This window comes from Sceloporus occidentalis, unplaced genomic scaffold (assembly GCF_023333645.1).
Source record: "Sceloporus occidentalis isolate IW3139 unplaced genomic scaffold, rSceOcc1.0.p SCAF_74, whole genome shotgun sequence".
Lineage (NCBI taxonomy): Eukaryota > Metazoa > Chordata > Lepidosauria > Squamata > Phrynosomatidae > Sceloporus > Sceloporus occidentalis.
The window spans coordinates 1,072,268-1,095,164 of record NW_028317054.1 but is presented as its reverse complement, the minus strand read 5'-3'; the positions used below and the strand labels follow the sequence as shown (position 1 = coordinate 1,095,164).

At 35.6% G+C, this 22,897-nt stretch overlaps 1 protein-coding gene across 1 annotated transcript; it reads left to right on the top strand.

Moving 5' to 3' along the window:
• Window positions 1-2,850: 2,850 nt before the first annotated feature.
• On the top strand, window positions 2,851-17,415 carry LOC149285915 (putative sodium-coupled neutral amino acid transporter 11). The gene is made up of 11 exons (XM_089494648.1): window positions 2,851-2,884; window positions 4,189-4,263; window positions 6,164-6,298; window positions 7,055-7,120; window positions 7,694-7,800; window positions 8,690-8,769; window positions 13,269-13,339; window positions 13,951-14,112; window positions 15,900-16,012; window positions 16,348-16,479; window positions 17,176-17,415. The coding sequence occupies exons 1-11, from the start codon at window positions 2,854-2,856 to the stop codon at window positions 17,413-17,415; spliced, it is 1,212 nt and encodes a 403-aa protein (XP_089350774.1). The 5' UTR covers window positions 2,851-2,853.
• Window positions 17,416-22,897: the final 5,482 nt, after the last annotated feature.

Below are 22,897 nucleotides of genomic sequence, written 5' to 3'. Positions count from 1 at the left end.
TTACGTCATTTGGTATTTTAAGTCGGTATTCTAGATTAATTCTAAGACCTGTAGTAATGGATGGGATCTACAGCACAAACAGCAACAAAGGTATGTGGGTCCAGACGTCTGTGGGTCCAGAATGTAATATGTATGTTTTGTGACCTTCAATGAACACTTTTTATTCGTTCTTCAAACCTATTTAAGATGCTTTTTTACAGTCTTCATCTTTTCTTTTCTGTCCTTTTTTAGACGCTGCATTATGTAGAATATTCTCCTAAAGATTACAATGCAACAGTAATGTAAATAGCCAATGGCATATCATTATAACCAGGATATAGCCAGGCCTCCAAGTTTATTGGGGCTGGTTCCACTCCTATGTATGGCTAATCCTGGCCCTTACTGTGCCATGCCCCCTTCATCCCTCCTATATGGAGCAGAAGACGGGAAACCTTGTACAGAGCTATATGATATAGATAATTGGTATCCAGTCCGGCCTGGTCCATGGCCAGACTGGCGATCATAAGATTGCTCTGGTACTTTAAGGCCATTGGCCGCCTGATGACATAGGTGTGGCTGGTGGTTGGATTTCTGCGGCCACATTCTACATTTGTATGCTCACATAATTATCAGCCGGGCACATCAGCCACAGATGCGAAGTGTGCCAGATGGCTAGCCCGGGCCTGTTCAAGAGCATTTTACGCTCTTTACATCTTGAAGCACCTTGTATGTGAAAGTAGCCATGAGTAAGCCTCCCAAAAAATCACACCCATGTTTTCTAATTTACTAAAATCACATATTGTGTTTTTTAGGTTGGGTCTACGTGGCTAAAGGGCAAAGTGGCCGTCTACCTGTGTCTTTTATGTTTGCAACGCAAAAGACTTCGGCCCTGACAGTTTAGCAGATCACAGGAATGAGGACACCTGCTGGATACGAGCGCCCACACGCTACACTTTAGTGTTAGCTTGCATGTAGAACTGTATGTAGCATCCAGTTATATGTATCCTGCAGGCCATTGCTATGTTCGGCCACTGGAACAACCTTGACAGTGGGTGAGAGGGGTTATTGGGCACTACCCATTTTGCTCAGTTCACATTCCCATCTGGGGGGCAAACACTTTGTGTTCTGGCCCATAGTAATAAAAACTGAAGTGCATTTAAAAACACAAAAGAAATCTAAATGTCATAATTTGCATAATGTGATCTTGTAATGAGAAAACTATTTTAAACACAATTCAGTTACTTCAATAAACTAGAACCCTCTACTATTCCAGTTATTTTTTCCTTTATGTGAATCTCATCAGCATCAATTGTTTCTACCATGTAAAAAAATGGTGATATATCACCCTCTAGTGACTGCTTTTAAGTATTACTTTATATTTGCAAAAGGCTTCTAACCACACGCAGACCCCTAGTAACCAGAGATATAATGGATAGATATATTTATTTTGGTCCTTGTTTTCTTATGATTTTCATCCCCCTTCAACCAGAGATACCAATGTATACAACCCAGGCTTTCAACATTGTTTTCACCTGGTGCCAATCTGGGGGTTGGTCCTATCCACGGAACTTTGCCTATCCTTGTACCTTCTCCCACTATTATTTAGTCCTGACCTCCGCCATGCCATGCCATTCTTAACTCAACTCATTTCAGTTTCCTTTCCCAGACACACAACCCCTGCCCCATTAACTGCTCTGGATTCTAGCTTCCCTCAAACTAAATTTTGGTTGCGTGTAAAGCGAGTTATAGTTCAAAGCTGCTACCCCTCCAGCATATGAAGTCCACAGCTCCCATCAAGCTCATCCAGACAAAATCCCCAAACTGCATGTTACATACCTCCCACCAACTTTTCCCCTGAGTCTATAGGTTGTGACTTCTCCGAGATTGAGATGGTTCAATGTATAACCTAGCTCCTCCGGATATGTATGGTATAACTTAAACGTGTATTTTGGCATTTAATGATCCTTTATGATAGAAAGGTGTTCTCTAGTTGTGAAACACCTGAGTCATCGGTGTTGCCGCTAAGGTGAACACTGAAACAATCCTTGGAGGTGGCATTGAACAGATGTTGACGTACAAGTGCTGAAATCAGCTTTTGTGATACACTATCTCAGTCACTTTCAGCATTCCTTAGAAAGAACACAGCTGTCAACCAAATATATTTTCCAAAGCACATGTACAAAAAACCTTCAATTCGATAAACATTTCAAGGCTAAACTCATTGTTAATGAAATTAGGTAGTCTCCAACTAGTCTTTATATCCGCAGGTCAGTTTATTAAATTAGACATATTATCAGAAAACCCAGTTACATTGTACTTCTGCTTTTATGTCTGGCATATGCTTTTTTCATTGAATGAGGCATTTATCTGGAATAAGAGGACCCTTCAAGGCACTGGTATATAAACTGAACGAGCACTCAGGACCATAGTGTATCCCAAAGGACCATATATGCCTGTGATCATCGAGAACTCAGAACACACTCTATAGCAACCTGCAGAAGAACGGAATAGTGTTATTTTATATACGACCTTATTATATACACAAAGTCTCCAAAGGATACATGGGATGGATTCTACAGAGAGCCAATGGATGGAACGGGTACGTTTTGTGTGATTTCATCCTTGATATTATACATATTATTAATATATATTATATATATAGTATTAGTTATCATTAGTGCACATTAGCAATTTGGGGTATGACATTGGTAGAAGGACAAACCTTTTCATACAGTCAGTTTAATTTGAATTGTAAATAGGTTTACATGTTTATTTTTTCTTCAGATAGAAACAGATGACAGGAAATTACTCGTCGAAGATGATGCGAAAAAGAAAAGGCTAACAAGTAATGTCTTCTGGGCTGGATTTAATCTGATGAACTCCATTCTCGGGACGGGAATGATCGGTAAGAAGACAGAAGTTTGTGTTGACCGTCAGCATCTGAAAAAAAAATTTTTTTTTTTTAAAAATACAAACAGCACGTCATAGAAATTATATTCTAAATAGTTTTATCCAAATTGGCATTTATATATAAAAAAGAAAATATTGTATTACTTATAAAGCTATCTGTATAAAGTTTGGTTTGTGGGCAAAGTGCTGGATATGAAGAATCTGCTATGGATACAAAATCTGCTTTTTGTCTACATTTTTTTCCACCGATTAGGAGGCCAAATTTATTGAGGGACAAAAAGGAGTGTTTTCGGGGATATATTCTAAACTGTCTTTTCAGTGATGTGGATATTTTTTTATTTTAATATTTATAATGCTCTTTAAAACATTTTGCGGAGGTTATTTTTAATATGTTTTCTTTTATCCATTGTTTATTGATATTTCTTCTTAAAAAGTATTTGTGCAAGCTCGCCAATATCACTGACACATTCACTTCTGTCATTCCAGGAGGCATTTTTTTCTCACCTTTTGGCTTTTAATTAGCTGCTGATTAGTGGAACTGCAAAATTAGCGGTGTCACAGATGTGTATAACTCAAAAACATCCGGCACTCAGATGGTTAAAAATCAACACCATAATCAATATACAATCACAACGTCTAATTTAATACATTGTATTTTTGCTATAGACAACATTTTTCATAAATTTTTCATAAATTATAAAATATATAGCACTGAGTATACTTAAGGTAGTTATTATTACAGACATCACACACTTTTAAGCATCAAATACTGTAACTTCCAGGTGAGAATGGGTTGCTAATGAAAGAAAAGGTAAATTTGGGCAAAATAACTTTGAAGCATATTATGGAACACAACTGATGATGTGATAATGTGGATATAATGCTTTGATGTTTCTATATTTTCTTTTTATCGACACAACTAAGAAAATATAGAATAAAAAGCAGATAAAAAATTTACAGTTGTCCCATATGTTAAAAAAAAAAAATGCAACTGGAAGCCAAAAGACTAGCAGTTCAGCTACATGTTGTGAAGAGCTGCCAGCTACAAATTTTTAAAGTCAGCATCAATTTTGTTGTTTAAAGACCTGCTTGGTTTGTCTCAGTTGGGTTCTTCTTTGGACAACTGGCTCTGTAGCTCAGCTCAGTGTGTTCTGTTGTGGCCTTACTGTAGGCGTTGCTGATCAAAATGCTTAAGAATATATGATGTGGGTTCTTGGGTATGACTTTGTACCATCATATCTCCTTCCAATGTCTCCTTGGCCCCTGGCTACCACAATTTACTACTGCCTCTCTTTTCAGGCTTACCCTATTCTATGAAAATGGCCGGATTTCCACTGGGCATTCTACTTTTGGTAGGAGTGGCATACACAACAGGTAAATCACGCCTTTTTTATTTTATAGAAGTTAATATATTTAAAATATACCCAAATCATAGTGATATTTGGAAAAACAAATCCAAAAATGTATAGTGACTATTAGAATTATAGTTTTCTATTACTGATTTCTATGTTTTTAGATATTTCTGCCTGTGTGCATAGGCAAATGAGCTGACTGCCTTGCTACCCATTGCACCCTTCATGTGCCGAAAATATTATAACTTTTTTAAAGTAATTATTATTTCACTTTTTATCGCATCATAGGACTACATAACTTAAAAGTATATTGGCCTTTTTATGACTAATTTATTTTTAATACAAATAAGTAATAAATGTTTTGATATCTTGGATTGATTTTGATTAAAACAAAGCCAGTGTTAAAAAGGTTATTAAATTACATGAATCTGTTTCTGTTTTTTGACATTTTTATTAAGAAAAAATGGCATGTTATCTTACCAATGTTCTTTCTAGCTCGAAATGGGTACAATATCTATTATCTTTTTGCTTAGGGGAGTATTTGGTATACGTTGTACCATACAACCCTTTTTGAAAATACGTTAGGCTGTGATAAATGAATTAGGAGAACATATTTAAGCTGTTTCCCATCTCTACACCCTGAAGGTTCTGTTTTCAGACAAAAAAAATATGTTTTTGTGTTGAAAGGTTTTTAATTAGTGGCTTTTAAAACAACAGAGACAAAAATCCAGAACACTGCCAATAGAACTAAAGAAAAACTCTCAATTTTATTCAAGAAACTATGGAAATTTAAAATAACATGCGATTAACGTATTAAAGAAAAAATATTAAAGATATTAATTATACTAGAAACAATTTCTGCAAAAGTGTAATTTATTCTGTATGTATTTATAATGGCGGAATATTGAAATTACCTGTAGTTGTTATTATATAAAGTACTGTCTCCAGAAACTTCAGTGGATAGTTTTACATTTTTATACACTATATAGCAGTTTTAAAGATATTTACAATAAATGATTGGCAGTTACATTGATAGGAAGACGGTATATCAGTGTAAATGTGTGCCCTGTGAGCTCAAAGAAAGGTTAAAATGCTTAAACCCTAATATATTTTTTTATATATATATATATAACTAGTATCACAATAAAAGTTAGTGTCCCAAGTTTTCTTGTATAATATAATACTAGCTGCATATTCATATTTATATTGATAAAGCTGCATATTAAGTTGAACCATAGATTTGTTATACATTTTACAAACACTCACTCCTTAGTATGCTGCCTTGTGGAAAACAATAGTATGACTCAGTCATAATCACCGACACGCTGACTAATGAAAGTCTGCTAAGGAAAGGATTTCATTGGATAAAGAGACTTGCCTTAAATAATTAGCTTAGTATGCTGTTTCAGTAGGGAAAGTCACCAAAAATATCATAAGACTGACAACAATGGCAGATAAAGGATGTTTATTGGAACAAATTGAAATAAAAAACATGCAACAAATTAACATATATATAGGAAAGGCTGAACTTGATGGCCGCATTTCTTTTTTCAGCCGATGTAACTATGTAACTATGTTTTCTTGAAACATAGAATTTGACGGCAGATAAGAACCATTGACCCATATAGTCTGCCCATTTTTCCTGATGTAGAGACTGGGACATTAATCAATACTTGGTCTTCGCTTAGATTTAGGTTAAATGCTAAATTCAATTACTATATACAGGATTGTATTTAATAATCAAAGAAAAACATATTTACATATTCTGTCAGGCTTCCTCTTTATAAAAACTGTATTGTTTAATGTCAAGTATTTGGAGACAGAGCTTCTCTAAAGTTTCAATCCTTACAATAGACATACAAACGTTCTTTCTTTAGCTGCAAGAAGACATCATTATAATGGATGGTATCTCTCTTTGGCAGATTACTCTATGATATTGTTGATTAAAGCTGGGTCGATGTCCGGCACGTCTACATACCAGTCACTGGTCAGCAGGACATTTGGATTCCCTGGCTATGTTATACTTTCACTTTTACAGTTTTTATACCCATTTGCTGGTAAGATACGGGATTTTTACTCATTGTTTGAAATCAACAAGATGTGAGTACGGCATACATTTGTGCACATGGGGAGTTATATTTTTTAACCAGATTCAAAATGTTCACTGTAGAGAAAGAAGGCAAGTATTACTGTGTGTGATTACCTGCTCCAGCACAATAATAGATATACACATAGTCGTTTAACACATTCATAGCTTAGTTACTGTACATGGACTTAGTGTTATAGTATCTAGCGTGAGACTAAAACTCCCCTGAGGTTCCTATTTTATTAAATTTGTATATTTTCACAAAAGAGACAATATCATTTAAGATTTCTTATCTATCCCCAAATGTGAAATAAAATCCAACAATCAAAGACCCTCTTGTATCCTCTGATGAGAATTCTTTATATCACTTCTGCCCAATACCTGCTTATGCCCCTGACCGTATAATTATTACCCTTTTACTACCATGAAGAACACTAAAAAGTGTTTGTTTTCCATTTGTTCAAACAAACAGCAGCAAACTGGAACAATGGAATTACGATTTAGTCTACAGTTGATAATTTACAAACCGTAGAAGACTTCAGCAGCTGGGCAGCCTTTTACTATAACAATCATTAAAAATACTAATCCGCGACATTTAGCATAAATAGTTCAAGAACACTTATCTACTTTGTTTTCTCATCAATGTATCAACATGTTCTCATCAATGTTTTCACAACAAAGGCTTTCTTATACGGTAAATTATTTAAAATCTTATCTCTTTTTTCAGCAATGGTTAGCTATAACATAATAACAGGAGACATTTTGCCAAAAATACTTCTACGGATTCCTGGAGGTGAGCATCTTCACTCGGTTACTTCAAATTCTAATCAGCATCTTATCAATTCTTGACTTTAAGAAGTGAATTTAGTTAAGTTATTATTATTAAGTTAATTTAGTTAAGTTATTTACAATGCTCCCAAACTGGATGTAGAATGTCAGATATTGCCTGCCCCTTCTCACTGTACAGAGGGAGAGAAAGCAAACCACCAGGACTGCTAACAAACACCATAAATATGCCAGATAGCAGCAAAACACATTTGCAGAATAGACCTGAACTGTCCGAACTCTTGAAAACGGAAGTGTAACTTTATATGCAAAATGGTGGGAAAGGCTGCAATGATTGTTGAAAAGATTGACACAATATTGCGCACCTTTTTAATACGGTATAAATAAATGCAATACGATCTTCACACAGATTGGGTATATTCACCAATTAAAAGATCTAGATTACTCATGTGTACTTACAAATACTGGAGCCATGTAAAGCTGGATGAAAGGACCCAAAGTTACACGTTCCGGTATAAATAATGATTTATTATATCTATTTGTTTAGATACACAAAATTAAATACATATTCTTTTTCCAGTTTCCGCAGAAAGTATATTTGCTGATCGACGTTTTGCTATCTTGCTTACTACAGTGGTAGTAACTCTTCCAATAGCATTGTATCGGAACATGCAAAAGCTTGGAAAGGTACAGTATGATTCTATAACCAGCTAGTATTATTATGTATTTCTTTTTTTTTTTACTTAAAGTCTCAGACTGGGGGCATTGCTAGGCTCATACCCAAGTGTATTGTAGGCTCATACCTCTAGATTGTAAGCTTGCGAGCAGGGCTCTCTCCACCAAATGTATCGGTTTGTCTTAGTCTGTCAATTCTTGTCTTGTCATATCCCTTGAATTTATGTATTGTATTAAGCGCTGCGTAAACTGTTGGCGCTATATAAATAAAGGATAATAATAATAATAATAATAATAGAAACGTCTCAGGGTAGGCTACCCAGTACTCTCCCTCTTCTGGGACAGTGGCTTTGTGAGGAGGTAGAACTCTGCTGCCTCTCTCCGGGGAAGGAGGAAAGTGACCCGGGGAAGTTGCGCTTTACTCTTGGACTGTGGGTCAATCCCGGAAAGTTTCAAGGTTTGCTCATACAAGACATGGAGTCCGCACTAGCTTCAAAGGAACTTTTACAGTATAAGCATTCGTGGCTGTTCATTCCAAAAAATACATACGTAGATTTCCTTGGTAGTTCTTGTATTCACACATATTTCTGGTCTTTCAGACTCAGAGATATCCATAATAAAGTGCTGTTCCTGCAAAAATGTAGTTATATTTCAATTTGACAAAGTGGTATTTTGGTTTGTAAAACAGAGGGTAAGGACAATAGAGAGTGGGAAATGTGAAAATGCAACCATAAAACCTTTCCTAGGAGATGTTACTCTGAATTGGTTGTTGAATAATGAACACACACACTTAAAAATGTAAGTGTCTAGGTGATATTCATTAATGTCACTGAATGATTCATAGATTTACAGAATTAGCATCCGGAAAACATGATGAACAAGTGTTATTGTTTTCCTGTAGGTATCATTGGTGTCTCTCGTTTTAACTACTATTGTCCTTCTGATTGTCATAATTCGAACACCATCTTTGACTTCAATCACGTAAGTAGATTTTTACAGTGGCTCATAGATGCTCATTAAAACATAAGTTTGATGAACTTATCTTTACAGTCGTGTGAAAAAAAAGTACCACCCCATTGAATTCTATGATTTTACACATCAGGGCATAATAATAATCATCGGTTCCTTACTAGGTCTAAAAATTAGGTAAATACAACCTCAGATGAACAACAACACATGACATATTACACCGTGTCATGATTTATTCAACAAAGCTAAAGTCAAATGGAGAAGCTATGTTTGAAAAACAAATTACACCTTACGATTCAATACCTTTTAGAACCACCTTTAGCAAAAAATAACTTATTTTCTGTATGATCTTTTCTGTATGACTCTTGCATCGTTGAGGAGGAATTTTGGCCCACTCTTCTTTACAATGTTGCTTCAGTTCATTGAGGTTTGTGATCATTTGTTTATGCTCAATTCTCTTAAGGTCCAGCCACAGCATTTCAATTGGGTTGCGGTCTGGACTTTGACTGGGTCATTGCAACACCTTGATTCTTTTCTTGTTCAGCCATTCTGTTTTAGATTTGCTGGTCTGCTTTTGCATGACCCTATTCCGGCCAAACTTTAGTTGTTGGACAGATGGCCTCTAAAATACTTTAAAATACTTTGATATACAGAGGAGTTCATGGTGGACTCAATGACTGCAAGGTTCCCAGGCCCTGTGGCTGCAGGAGAAGCACAAATCATCACCCCTCCACCACCGTGCTTGCAGTTTGTATGAGGTGTTTGTGCTGATATGGTAACCCTTCCAAACAAACCATACTTGTTCAGTCTTTTGATAATTGTACTGTCATGAGCATTGCACGGTCTGACCTTGGGGTGAATTTATTGGGACGTCCACTCCTGGGAAGATTGGCAACTGTCTTAAATGTTTTACGCTATTGAATAATCCTTCTCACCGTAGAATGATTGATTTTAAATTGTTTGGAAATGGCCTTATTACCCTTCTCAGATTGATGAGCAGCAACAATTGCTTCTTTAAGATCATTACTGGTGTCTTACCTCCTTGGCATTGTGTTCACACACACCTGATTGCTTCAGACTAGCAAACAAATTTTATAGAGGCGGTCACACTAACTGATGATCAATTAAGCAAGGGCATTTGATTAGCAGTACCTGTCTGGTAATTTGCATCTTAACTCCTATGGAAGCAGTAAGGGTTTCACACATGGCCTCTCCATTTTGGCTTTATTTTTTGTTGAATGAATCATGACACAGTGTAATATGTCAGGTGGTGTTGTTCATCTGAGGTTGTAGTTACATATTTTATAGACTTGGTAAGGAACAGATGATTGTTATTTTGTCTTCATATGTAAAACCACAGAATTCAAAGAAACCGTACTTTCTTTTTCACCCAGCTGATTTTGCTGTATTCATCTTTTCATTTTACTGTACTAAGATAATCAATCAGGCTCCTTTTTGGAGCCACTGTTCAATGGGCCAGTTTGAAGGAAGATCTTGATCTTGTCAACTTATTAGCTCCATGGAGAACTGTACCGTGTCGGCACAGCCTCTATAGTTAATTTCCGACCAGCTCCAGTCCTACTATTCAGCAGTAAGAGAATTGGTGAGAAGGGGCAGCTTGTGAGGCTGCCTTAACTTAGGTAAATATGTCACTGCTCTGAATGCCAATATTACTGAATAATACGTATTTATTATATCATAAGAGAAAAAGCTTAAAATTAGGGAAAATTCTAGGGGTTTTTAGGGCTCTGAGTAGTGCATTGTAACAAAATCTATGGATACAAATAATTGTATATGTTAATTATTAGAATTATTTGATCATGTATGTTTCTAATTATAAATTATAGGGATGGAACATCATTATTCATTTCTGTTACATATGGATAACTCTCTACCAAACCCGATTCTATGATAGGACCACACATGCTCACTATATTGTCTCCACTTTCCCAAAAAAACTAAATTAAAGCAATTAATATTTTGTTTTATCAGTATCATCTCTGCCTTCGTTTTTGCTTTTGCCATTTCCACCACAATCATTGAAATAACATCTTCTGTGGGACAGGGAACGTAGAAATGCTTTCTTTTATCGCCACTAGAGGGCCACCAAAAGCCATTCTCATAACAAAAACTAAATATTTCCCTATATGATAATAGTAATTAACACATATTTAGACATTAATCCCACAAAAAATGTCAGGGAAATTAAAAAGAAAAATAAATTGTTTTGTTTTAGATTAAGAAGATGTAAGTAAACAAATTAACTGAAATTGGGATTGCATTTCCTATATTTACAGTGTCAAATGGGTGTTTTTTAATTTATTGTTAGCCCTTTTTCTGTTTTGTCTTAACATACACATCCTCAATATAGTACCGCTATATTTGATGTAAAATGTATTTTATGTTTAAGAATAATTCATACAGCTTGCATTGCTTTCTGCGTTTATAGGGTTAACAATCATATTAAAAGACCAAAACGTAGTTCAGATTTTACTTTAATCTGTTGCTGTATATTTTGCCGACACAGTCGGTTCATAAACAAACATGGATAAAGTAAATACGCCTGCAAACTGTGGGAAAAATGTCCTTTCAAAAGATATCTTGGGAAGAAAAAGAGGGAATGTTTTGTTTGTGGGTCACAAGTAGGAAATACGAAACCGAAAATGATAATAAATGACTGTTTTAGGGTCTGTTTTTATACAAATGCACTTCCCGAACCCAATTCTCAGTGGAATAAGAACCTTTCACAAAGCAAAGAGGCCATTATTTTTGTTTAAAAAAAAAGACATTTCATTAGCCATGGCTGGTCTAAAAGTGTGTGTTATAAAGACACATGTGTATACTACATATAATAGTACCATAGAACAGTATCGCACTTATAACAAACTTATTTTAGGGGGGTGTTAAAAGAGCTTTCTGTGATAAGCCTTGTGGATGTTATTGGTTGCTATAGGAGAATTTAGTCAAATTTCCATCATCGAGGGGGAAAACGCCTACCATGGGTGATTCATAATATTCAGCAGCCATGTAAATTCTGTACTGTAAACATTTAGGAGACTTTGTGGGGTGTTTTCATTGCCCACAATAACCTACCCACATTTCAAATGCCCCACATTTTAGTTTTTAAAACTTTTCAAAACTTTAGTTCTAGAGAATGCGGCTAATGGCAATGCTAGGATACTTGGTCAACATAAATAAATTTATAAAAAATATATTATTTTGCAGATGCAACTAGTACTTAAGTAAAAGCTCTTGCACTGCTTCATTTCTGACATCTGCCTCTCCAGACAACAAAATAAGTGGCGCTACTAAACACTATGCTCTTTATAGGTGGTAAGAGTATTCAATTCTGCATAGAACTCGTTTCATGGCTAATGTCTAATTGTAATGTATAATTGTAATATATTGTATATGTCAATAATAATAAAAAAGGAAGACAAGAACTATCCGGCCGATCTAGTCTGCCCATATTTCCTAATGTAAGTGATTCAAACCCCTAGCACTCCCTTTATCTACCACTCACTAAAGTAGAACTTCCTTACATGATATCTAAGCCTCTGACCCTCTAGTTGTACATTGTGGCCTCTTCTTCTAACATTCTGCCCCTTTCACATAAGCTTGCCTCCTGCACTTTGTTAAATCCTTTTTAAATATTTAAATGTTTCTATTGGATCTCCCCTCACTCTTCTTTCCTCCAAGCTATACATATTGAGTTCCCTTAGTTGTTCCTGGTATTTTATATCCTGAATACCACTTTTGTAGCTCTCCTCTGAACTATTTTTATTGTGTCAACATCCTTCTGAAGCTGGGATCCCCAGAACTATACACAATACTCTAGATGAGGTATGACATAATTATCACCAAGTCTTCCTCTTGGTTGTCACGGACAGAATAGTGCCCCCAATGCTATATTCTTACTTGTGATTTTTACATCCCAAGTGCATTATTTTACATTTATGAAGATTAAACTGCAGCTGCCACACTTTCAACTATTCTCCTAATTTGCCACTTGACTTGTTCACCTGGAAGGTCTACCCCGCTGCATCATCTATGAGGACTTCTAATCACTAATAAAAAAATCTTAAAAAGTACGAGTCCCGATACTGATCCCTAAGGTACCCAACTAGAGACAAGTCCTTCCTCCGAATTTACACCATTAACTACAACCTTCTGCCTCCTCAATCTTTTAGTTATCCATTCAAATATTTTAACATCCAAATTTAAGACTGCATGGGGGAACTTGTTAAATCCCTTACTGAAATCTAGATAGACCATGTTCTCCCTGGGCTATTATTTTATTTACCCAGTCAAAAATATAAAGTATGTTTGACAGGATATACAAAGAGAAACAATAACATGCAGCAAGCGAAAAACCCAACATTTTTCCCACAGTTTAACAGATTCCTAATAAACATATTGATCTTTCTTCAAGACATGTAGTGACATAGTAATATACCACTTTTTACAGCGACAATTTGTATAATTTTCTAAAATAATCATCTGTACTTTAGACCCCCCACCGAAGACGCATGGGTTTTTGCAAAGTCAAATGCAGTGCAAGCAGTTGGTGTCATGTCATTTGGTAAGAATATATTTTTTCCATAAAAAAATACAACTTTTGAATATTGTGCGATTTGCTCTGGAGTATAATCCTCTGTGCTTCATCTAGACAGTTTATTCATACCTTGAAATATTACAACTGCCTGGAACATTCCTGCGTAAGGCAGTATGGATGGACAAAAACCTCAGCACTACTTCCATATCCAACTATTTTACAAAAATAAATACATTTGTTACTAAATACACTGCATGCAGATTATCGCAATGTTACACAGTAGCCCAACCATTTTTCTACTGAAAAGAATGAATCTAAATATGGATGCTATGACACGAGAGCAGAGGAAGGTCCTCACTCATTGTGCGCTATCCAGTCTTGTCCAAGGCACATTGACACAAAGGGAAGGCATACAAAACCCATAATAAGAGCACACAAAGGATCCAGAATGTTGCCTAAAGTCCAGATTACTCTAGAAATCCTAATATCAACACACCAAAAGACTTCTGGCAGTGTCCCAAGGTCTTTAAAGCAATAACTCTAGTGGGATTTTCTACCTTTACCTTCCTTGCGGTAGCCCCCTCCCCATGACAGGCCTATTTTAAATGATTATTAAATGGTGATATTTTGTATTGCAGTATTCATGTGCCATCATGCTTGCTTCCTGATTTATGGATCTCTAGAAGAAGCTACAGTCAGTAACTGGTCTCGTATAACCCATACGTCAATGATTCTGTCATTGCTTATCAGTTTACAGTACTCAATCTTTGGATATATGTCATTCACCGGACTTACTCAGGGTAATCTCTTTTACATATTTCTTTATGAGATATTTTAACTATTCCTTTGTAATTTCATCATGATCTAGGCAGGTTATCACCATTATTTTGCTTTTTAGAAAAGATAACATAACCACTTTTATGGCAGATAGTCCTTGTTACAAAATATGCTCTATTGAGCAAAGAGAACATTACTCATTAACTTGATATTTAGTTTCAGGGCTTAATTTAGAAAACAAACGGTTTGAGGTGACCTTATTTTGAGCTGCCCCTTAGCATTGCCAGGGTCACATCTAACAATCTAAGCAAACCATGTCTCCATCAACCCATCTGCCTGAATTTTCTTGCTTGCTAAGAGCTTCATGGTACAGCCTCATTCTCCAGCTTTGTGTGCTTGGCATCTGCAAGTTTACCTAATGGTGGGGTTGGCCTTGAGCACTGGAGAAGTTCCCTTTCTGGTAGTGTCTTGTCCTAATGCTGAGAAGCCCTTATGGCTGGCTTCCTAAGTTTCTCCAAAAACAAACCGGTCTGCCCCATCTGTCTATGCTCGCTACAAGTTACCAGTGGTTGGGTTGCACTGCACTTTTGTAATACTGAACTAATAAAAGGTTTCAATCAAAAAGCAAAAATAAAAGCAACCCCCCCAGCATCTTGCCAAAATAACACATTCTTAAATGAATCCCTATTGGTCCCTGTGATGGTGTGTATAAGAGTTTCCCTGAAGAAAGGGTTAACTGCTTGCAGGAGTCTAAGCCCAATACTACAATCTAGTTAATTGATATCTGTTGATGTAGCAGTTACTGGGGCTTAAATGAAACACACCTTCACTGAAACAGGAGGTTCATTTGTGGATCTTATGGAGGCAGTGAAACACTAAGCAGTCTGGATTTATGTTGTTTGGAAGCCTTATATTTTGCCTTAAGTGGAGGGATAACTAAGCGGTAGTGAGGTTATGTTATATGTGTAACCTGTATATTGAATGTCACTGTGAATGCAACAGTGTCGCATACTTTGTATGCTGAGAAGAGGAGTTGGAAACTCCATACAAAAAAAGACTACAGAAAACTGGAGTTCCACCAAACAGGGTCCACTCCGTTACAGTCCCGCATGACTATGCTTGTCAGAAAAGATGAGCTTCTGAATTTGTTGCATACCTCTATAGGTTCAGAAAGCTTAGAGAAGACATATGTCAAGTCTTATTGAGAGTTTAATCTGTTATTAAGATAAACAGCAAATGTTGTTTACAAATGAAAAGTCCAATATTAGCTGTTCACTGACTTTTATCTGTTTCTTTATTTTTGTGTCTGCAGGAGTTTACCAAATACATTTACACATCTGATGTTTTGCAATAAAAAGTATTTAATCTGCTAAAATATTCTTGCAAACTAATCGTATGCATATTCTGTTTCAATTAATGATAATATCTGTGTGTCCTTTTATCGCAAACATTTTCTAAAAAATGAAACCTTGGCCAATCTTTTACTCTAAACACAAATGTACCTGGTTAATAAGGAGACTTTTGTTTGATTCAAGAAAAGACACCTTTTATCTTCCATGTGATCTTAATATCCAAAATTCTACATCCATAAGGAGTGTCAGGGTAAGTGTGGCTTACAAGGTTGAGAGTAAGTAGCATAATTTTTAAGATGGAGAACCAACCATAAAATTAAAGTTCCAAAAAACATGTAAAGAGCAATTATGTTGCAAATTGTGGTGTAGGACAACCAATGTTATATTCCTGTTTTGTCACATTTAGTGCTTTATCAGGTATTCAATATATATACCTGACTTATATTTGTCGTTTATAGGGGATCTGTTTGAGAATTATTGCAAAGATGATAACCTGGCAACAATTGGACGTTTTTGCTATGCAATAACAATAATTCTTACCTACCCAATGGAATGTTTTGTGGCCAGGGAGGTGAGTTTCAACATGCTTGACCATTATCATCTCATAGATAGATAGATTAGATAGATACTATCTCACATATACAGAGTTTGGGGTTTATTACAACTGTTGGGACTCTTGGATTTGTCTTCAGTTGACAACTCAATTATCTGCCACTCCCAGTCTCCAAGCCATGATTACTTTTTTGTAAATCCAGATGCTACTTACAGTTTTCTTAATTTGGCAGTAGATGTCACTGCTACTTCAAGCCCTTTTGCATCTGTGCTATGGCTTTTCATAATAATACAGATAATATGGTGTGATTATTAACTTCAAATAGTCCCTCGCATGTTCCTTATTTTGTGCAGGTAATAGCAAATATGTTCTTTGGAGGAGAACTTACATACAGCCTTCATTTAGCAGTGACCCTGCTGGTTGTTTGTCTAACTACAGCCATATCTTTGGGCAGCGATTGCCTCGGGATGGTCCTAGAACTCAATGTAAGTATATTCTGTAAGAATGAAGAATTTAGCTAATTATGCAATAATAATAGTCAGCTATTTAAAATGGTAATATTAGAAGCATAAAAGTAAACTGTATAACCCATACACTTTTTTATGCTTAAAAAAAAGACATATAGTGGGTTTTTTGTTTTTTTTTAAACTAAAGTAGAATATTAATTGGGGAATTTTTAAATGACACATAGTGTTTCATTCTGAAATGTCAACACTAGGATATGACCGCTCATTCTGAGAGTTTTGGTATCTTTTCCGTTTACCATTCTACCATTCAGGCCTTGAATGACCATCTGGCAAAAAGGGTATTCTGGTATTTTTTGTTGTAAGACCATGTAGCATTTTAGTGGCCCTTCTATTAATTCTCTCTAAATTGCTTATGTCTTTCTGAAGCAATGGTCTCCGGATCAGGATTCAATATATCCAGTCACACATAAAGTATTATGGAGCCTCGCTTACTAAGCTATTCATTCTTGCAGCAGGGGGTTTACTGGGGGTTCCCTTTCATAACACATAGAAATATGCAAACTCCCTATTTAGTGAATAGAGCTCAATAGTTCAGTAATTTGACAGGCTGGAACAAACTTTTTTTTTTAAGTATGATAACAATGACCCATTGTCTTTTCTGACATCAATATAAAGAAGATGCAATTTTAAGCATTGTTATGTCTTTTATTGCAGGGTGTTCTGAGTGCTACCCCTCTGGTGTTCATCATCCCTCCTTTATGTTATTTGAAGCTTTCTACAGATCATTGGTATCATATGAACAATGCCATACCATGTTTTATTCTACTACTTGGGATAGTAATAATGCCTGTAGGGTTTGCTATGGCGGTCCTCTACCCACAAGAGTGTAGTCACGGCAGAGAAATGTTTTATTGTTTTTTAAAAAATTCTACATTTTCAGTATCACCTCATTAAATTCTAATCTATTTAACACATGTGTAATAAAATCAATATGTCTGATAAGTACATATTCTGAACATTAGACAGAGTGACACAAATGGAATTTTTTCTTTTTTTTGCTTTTCTAAATTCTGAGCTTTATTTCTTGCTAATTGTTTCATGTTGAAACTTCTTGCATAATTCAAGTGCTTAGAATTATTTCTTTTAGGAGGCGAGAGTGGGACTTAAACATTTTATGTTATTCTATGGATTTTTTAGCATCATCTAATAATATGTGAAGATGCTTTTCTCCATTTTAGTCTATTCTCTTAGCATAAACAAACAGTTGAGTAGGATTTCTCCTACCAAAATTACTTTTATCTCCTCTTTCCTTATTATTAGTTCCTTGGTTCTGTAAAAATGTTTTTTTTCCAAACAGTATAACAGTTTTAGGCGTATATCGGTTATCAGTCATAGATTGATTCAACTCAGCAGACTTGTGCCTTGTTGTTCATTCTGTGGCAAATACTTCATAGTTATTCATTCTCCGATTTGCCGCCCTAGTCAGCATTGTTCTCACTCTTTCACTTCCTTAAGCATGAATGATTATAAAACGTTCCTGTATTCTGGAATCTAAAGGTTCTTCCTGGTCTTATGATATACAATGTCTGGTACATTAAGTGAATGAACTTAAGAACGGAGAACTTCGGCACATGTCTAAATGACCAAGAAGCAAACAATATTAAAAGAAAATGTAAAATGTATGTATTATGGTATTCTGCACTTTCAGAATGAAACTAAAGTATAGACTGTGACTGCATTGGTGAAAACAAAAAATGAATTTGCTTATATCCAATTCTAGGCCTTTTGAAACAATTCAAGACACTCCATCTGCATTTTAAGGACATGTTTAATTCTCACACCCTTCACGTTGCATTTTTGGGTTTTGTTCAGCAAAAACATCACGGGTATTTTATAAAATCCCCATTTACTTATGATTAACGTTTTCTCCATGGATCCAGAATACTTACCAAAAATATATACGATATTCTCTTTATCTATGTGAAAATAGCGGTCAGAATTTTCAAATTGTAATTATGTTTTGAGGGCTATAAACATTCATCCCAAGTTGACTTTTAGAAATGAAAGCAAATACTGGATCCGTTCTCCGTATTTACTGCAATAGCTAATTTTATAGTATACAGACAAAAAAAAAGAACTTAATGAAAACTCATTATGTATCATGAACTGGCACCCTGTGATGGTGAATCCCACATAGGAAACCCAACAATACACTAAAAGGAGATTTTGGAAGTAAGGAAATTCCAGGCAGAACTGACCAGAAAATTAAAGGAAGTGCAACGGGAAAGGGAAAAGAATGCAAGTCTGTGAATAAACCGGTGATAAAAGCAATATTTGGCTTGGAACTGCATGTATTCATAGTCTTTTTATATTTTGCTCTTTTTATATAATAACCATAATTTTTATATTCTTTAAACTACTACATCTAACGGACTCTTTCTTTACAATGGTATTTCACGTGCCCCAATCCTGTTTTTTTTATAACATGTTATAAGATATTATTCATACAGAAGAATATTCCATTTATTTTCCGCAATTTGGTTTTATAATTAGTATTATTAAGAGATTATGAATAAATAAGTCAATGTTTATTATACCCCTAAACGAAGGAAAACATTTTATAAGCAGAACGGATTAATATTTTGTTAAGTTGAGAAATTTCAGTAATATTTTTAAGAACATTTTAAGAAATTGACTGGCCATCTGGCAAACCAGGAAAATGCGCTGGCCACTTACGTTTTCCGCCACTCGTCCAGCAGACCCGGTCCATTAATGTGCAGCCTCGAGCCGGATACACGTGGCAAATTTACAAGTGTAAAGAACAGCCGCACATACTTCATTTATCAGCTGCTGGCCTAAACGTGTCAGGGCCAATTTAAATCCCTGTACACTGTATGTAGTATTGCTGGTGCAAAAGAGATATAAAGGCTGAGAGTCGGTAATTCGACATCTTTACAGCTTTGCACAAAATACTCTACAATAGGCCTGGAAAAATACAACTAATTGATACTAACCTCGTTAAGGTTTAATACTAAACGTGTTTCTTTTTCATATGAAAGCGTAGAAGCTTAATCTATTCCATTCTATACAAATATGTGTACTGAAATTCAACACTTTAATTGGGCAGAGGTGTGAGCAATGTATTAAAGTATGATAATATCATTGGCAAGATTTACCTTCCTAACTCGTAATGATAAAGCCACCCTTGATGTTCTAAAAAGGGCAATTCCCACAACACTTTACTTGCTTGATTAAAAACACGTTTTTGAAAATAACCAAATTACGAGAATACTATGCTAAATTTTGGGTCAGTTTGCTAGAACCTAATCCTCCTATAGTACAAAAGCTATTGTTTTTATTTTTGGCACAGTAGTCTATTCAATTTGAAATGGAAATGGCATCTGTTTAGAAAGACAAGATATATGTTAATTTAATATATTTGATGTCATTAATTACCACACATTGCCAACTAAAAATGGAGCAGATTTAACAGAAGGTTGCTTTCCAAAAATATTAATTTGACAGATTCTGATGAAATACAGATTTGTTTCACCCCCCCACCGCTTTGTTCTTGATGAAGGTGATGAAAGGAGTCTGCGATATCAGCGGGGCATGGAAATGGAACGAGAGTTTCAGTCAATTACTATTTATTTTCAAAGCAACGGTTCAATAAGCCCCACTCCCGTGGCCCCATGCCTTCTTAGAAACCTTATGGGATATCTGGATAGTCAGGAATAATGGATAATGCAGGAATTTTAGTGCAAAATGATCGATACAAGAATTGAGCATGCAGTAACTTTTTCGGTCCCTTATATATACAGAAGAAAACTTAAATGTATATAACGAACATCTTAGACATGAACGCCTGAGACATACACGTAAAACATGGAAAAGGATGCAGATTGAGATTCTAAGTATACTATGAATACACTTTAAACATTGAAAAGGGCCATTGGGACCCAACCGTGTCCCCATTCACAAACCAAGGATTCCTCTCACAAACACATCAAAACTTGTGGTTTGAGAAGGTCTGCGGTGATACAATCTTACTCATCCAGGCAGAGAACAGAGAAACTTCCCATTTCCTAAAGCGTTAGATCTCAGACGAATTAAATGTAAAATGCTTCATTTTGTGTCACTGCATTCACCAAGTTGACTTGGTTCTTGTGCACTCTTATGCATCGTATAGTGAAAAGCTGGCCCTTTTTGCTGTCTAAATTGAACGTAATAGTTTTAATGAAAATGTTTGATTTTGTTAAGCTAAGTCATGAGTACTATAACCTACGGCACTAGATCCTCTTGAAGTTAGATTCACTTCCATATAGCACAGTATACCAGGTGAATGATGTCATCAAGAAGTTGGCTTATTAGTAATTATAAGATGTGAATATCAGGTTCCTCATACTAGTAGCTCATATTAATTACAGCAACAGTGATAGTTATATAATTATATATTTCCATTTACAAGACATTGGAAGATCAAGGTCTTGCCTGCAAGAGAAAGTAGTATCACTGAACTTGAAGGTAAAGCTCTAAAGGAGCTTAAAATGATAGTTTATCTATGAGGTAATGCAGACAAACATATAAATGCCACATTGCAGGGATTTATTAGATTAAGTTGGTTAAATGCAAATATTTGCATTTGCAGTAAACAGAATGTACCGATCTATGTAATAGGACAAAAGTTACCAAATGCCTTCAGGCTAGTCATAAAATAGCTTTACAATGCATTCTGGGTGGAAGCCAGTAAGACTTCATAATTACTGTATAGATGTTTTCCCATATCTAGAGATCAGAGAATATTTATATTTTTTGCAAGAACGGTTTCATGCAATACCAACTCTTTTATGGTCAATAAAATATGATTTGCCATCAAGGTGATTTAACCAGTAGGAGTGCAGGAAAATGTTCAGTGATTTCTAAAGTCATCCTTTCAGAGATGTGCCATTTGCTTGCTGCCTCTATAGTGGATTATGTAGAAATGTGTGAAGGTTGGTTATAACCACTTGGATCCAAAAGTCTGCATTGAAATCCATGTACCTTGTGACGTAAAGGTATACTCTTTATTTTTATTGTCTCATGGGTCTTATCCAACTGACAATCCTCTGTTTCCATCAGATGAGTTCGACTTAGCTGTTGTGTGGAACACCCTGGCCACAATGAGGTCTAAATGATGGAGATGACTATGTTTCATGGTCTTAATATTAACCTATTTTATTAGAACTCAAATTCTGTTACATTTGATTCCGATTCTTGTATTCCCTAGTAAGGAAGGACTATGTGTGCGTAGGTGATAGCATCATCAGAATGTTTACACTTTAAGACTGGCCTTCAAACTGAGGCCAACGTATTTACAATAGACTGGATTACCAGAGCAATGGCAGAAAGCCCCAAGATTTACAAACAATAGACACACGTTGCGTAATACTTAAGTATACCTGGCACACACAAAAAAAGTTTAAACAACAAGAATAAAACCTTAGGTGGGAGAGCCAGCATAGGCTTAGGCTTTGGTTGTCGTTATGGGAAGTGTGCAAAGGCAGAGATGGTTAAAGCACCTCTACTTCTTATGTCTTAGGACCCGTTCAACATCAGGAGGACCAGCTTGGCAAATGTGGGACTTGAATCTTGCTCTATCCCATTTGGTTCATATCTAATAATTGTCCGCATATACTGTTGTTTTTTTATTTTATTTTTTGTAAAAGTTCAACAGATTTTATTCAAAGGATATTTTGAGTGTTTTTGCGGTTTTCTGCAGCATTCAGAAAACAAAAAAGGTAAAAATAATAAAAAAATCAGCCAATGAAGATAAAGCTGTTCTGTTTATGTCAGTAAATATTATGTTTTAAGCACATGATACAGGTTGTGAAGAAACAGATAAACACATGAGCACTGTTATTTAATTTGACATATAGCTTTTCATGCAGTACTGAATAATAAAACCAGTTTGCTTTATTGATGTGCTTGTATATATATTTTTGTTCTGTTCTTTCTTTTACCGTATGCCTTTTTTGCACCTCACTTGCTGACATCTTTTCCTCACTTTTTTATTTTATCTTGCATGTCAGCCTTTCACATTTTCTTCGTCTTTCTAACTGCTATTGTGACTCCCCCCACATATATACATAATTATACACATACATACACACACACACACACACAAATACACATACCTATACATATATACACAAATATGCAGGTTTTGCACTCCAAGGAACAATGTGCAATAAAGTGCCGCAATACATGCATAATCAGTGGGAGAGAAAAGCACAAAGTCTAACGCGTTTCGCACATAGATAGTGCTTACTCATCATTAATGGCGCTGTGGGTCTTTGAATCCGTTCCCTGGGAGGAACCATGGGTGTGCTGATAATGGCAGGGAGCACCGGAGGATTGTTGGCGTGCAGCCTGTTGAAAGATTGTTGTTATTCTCACA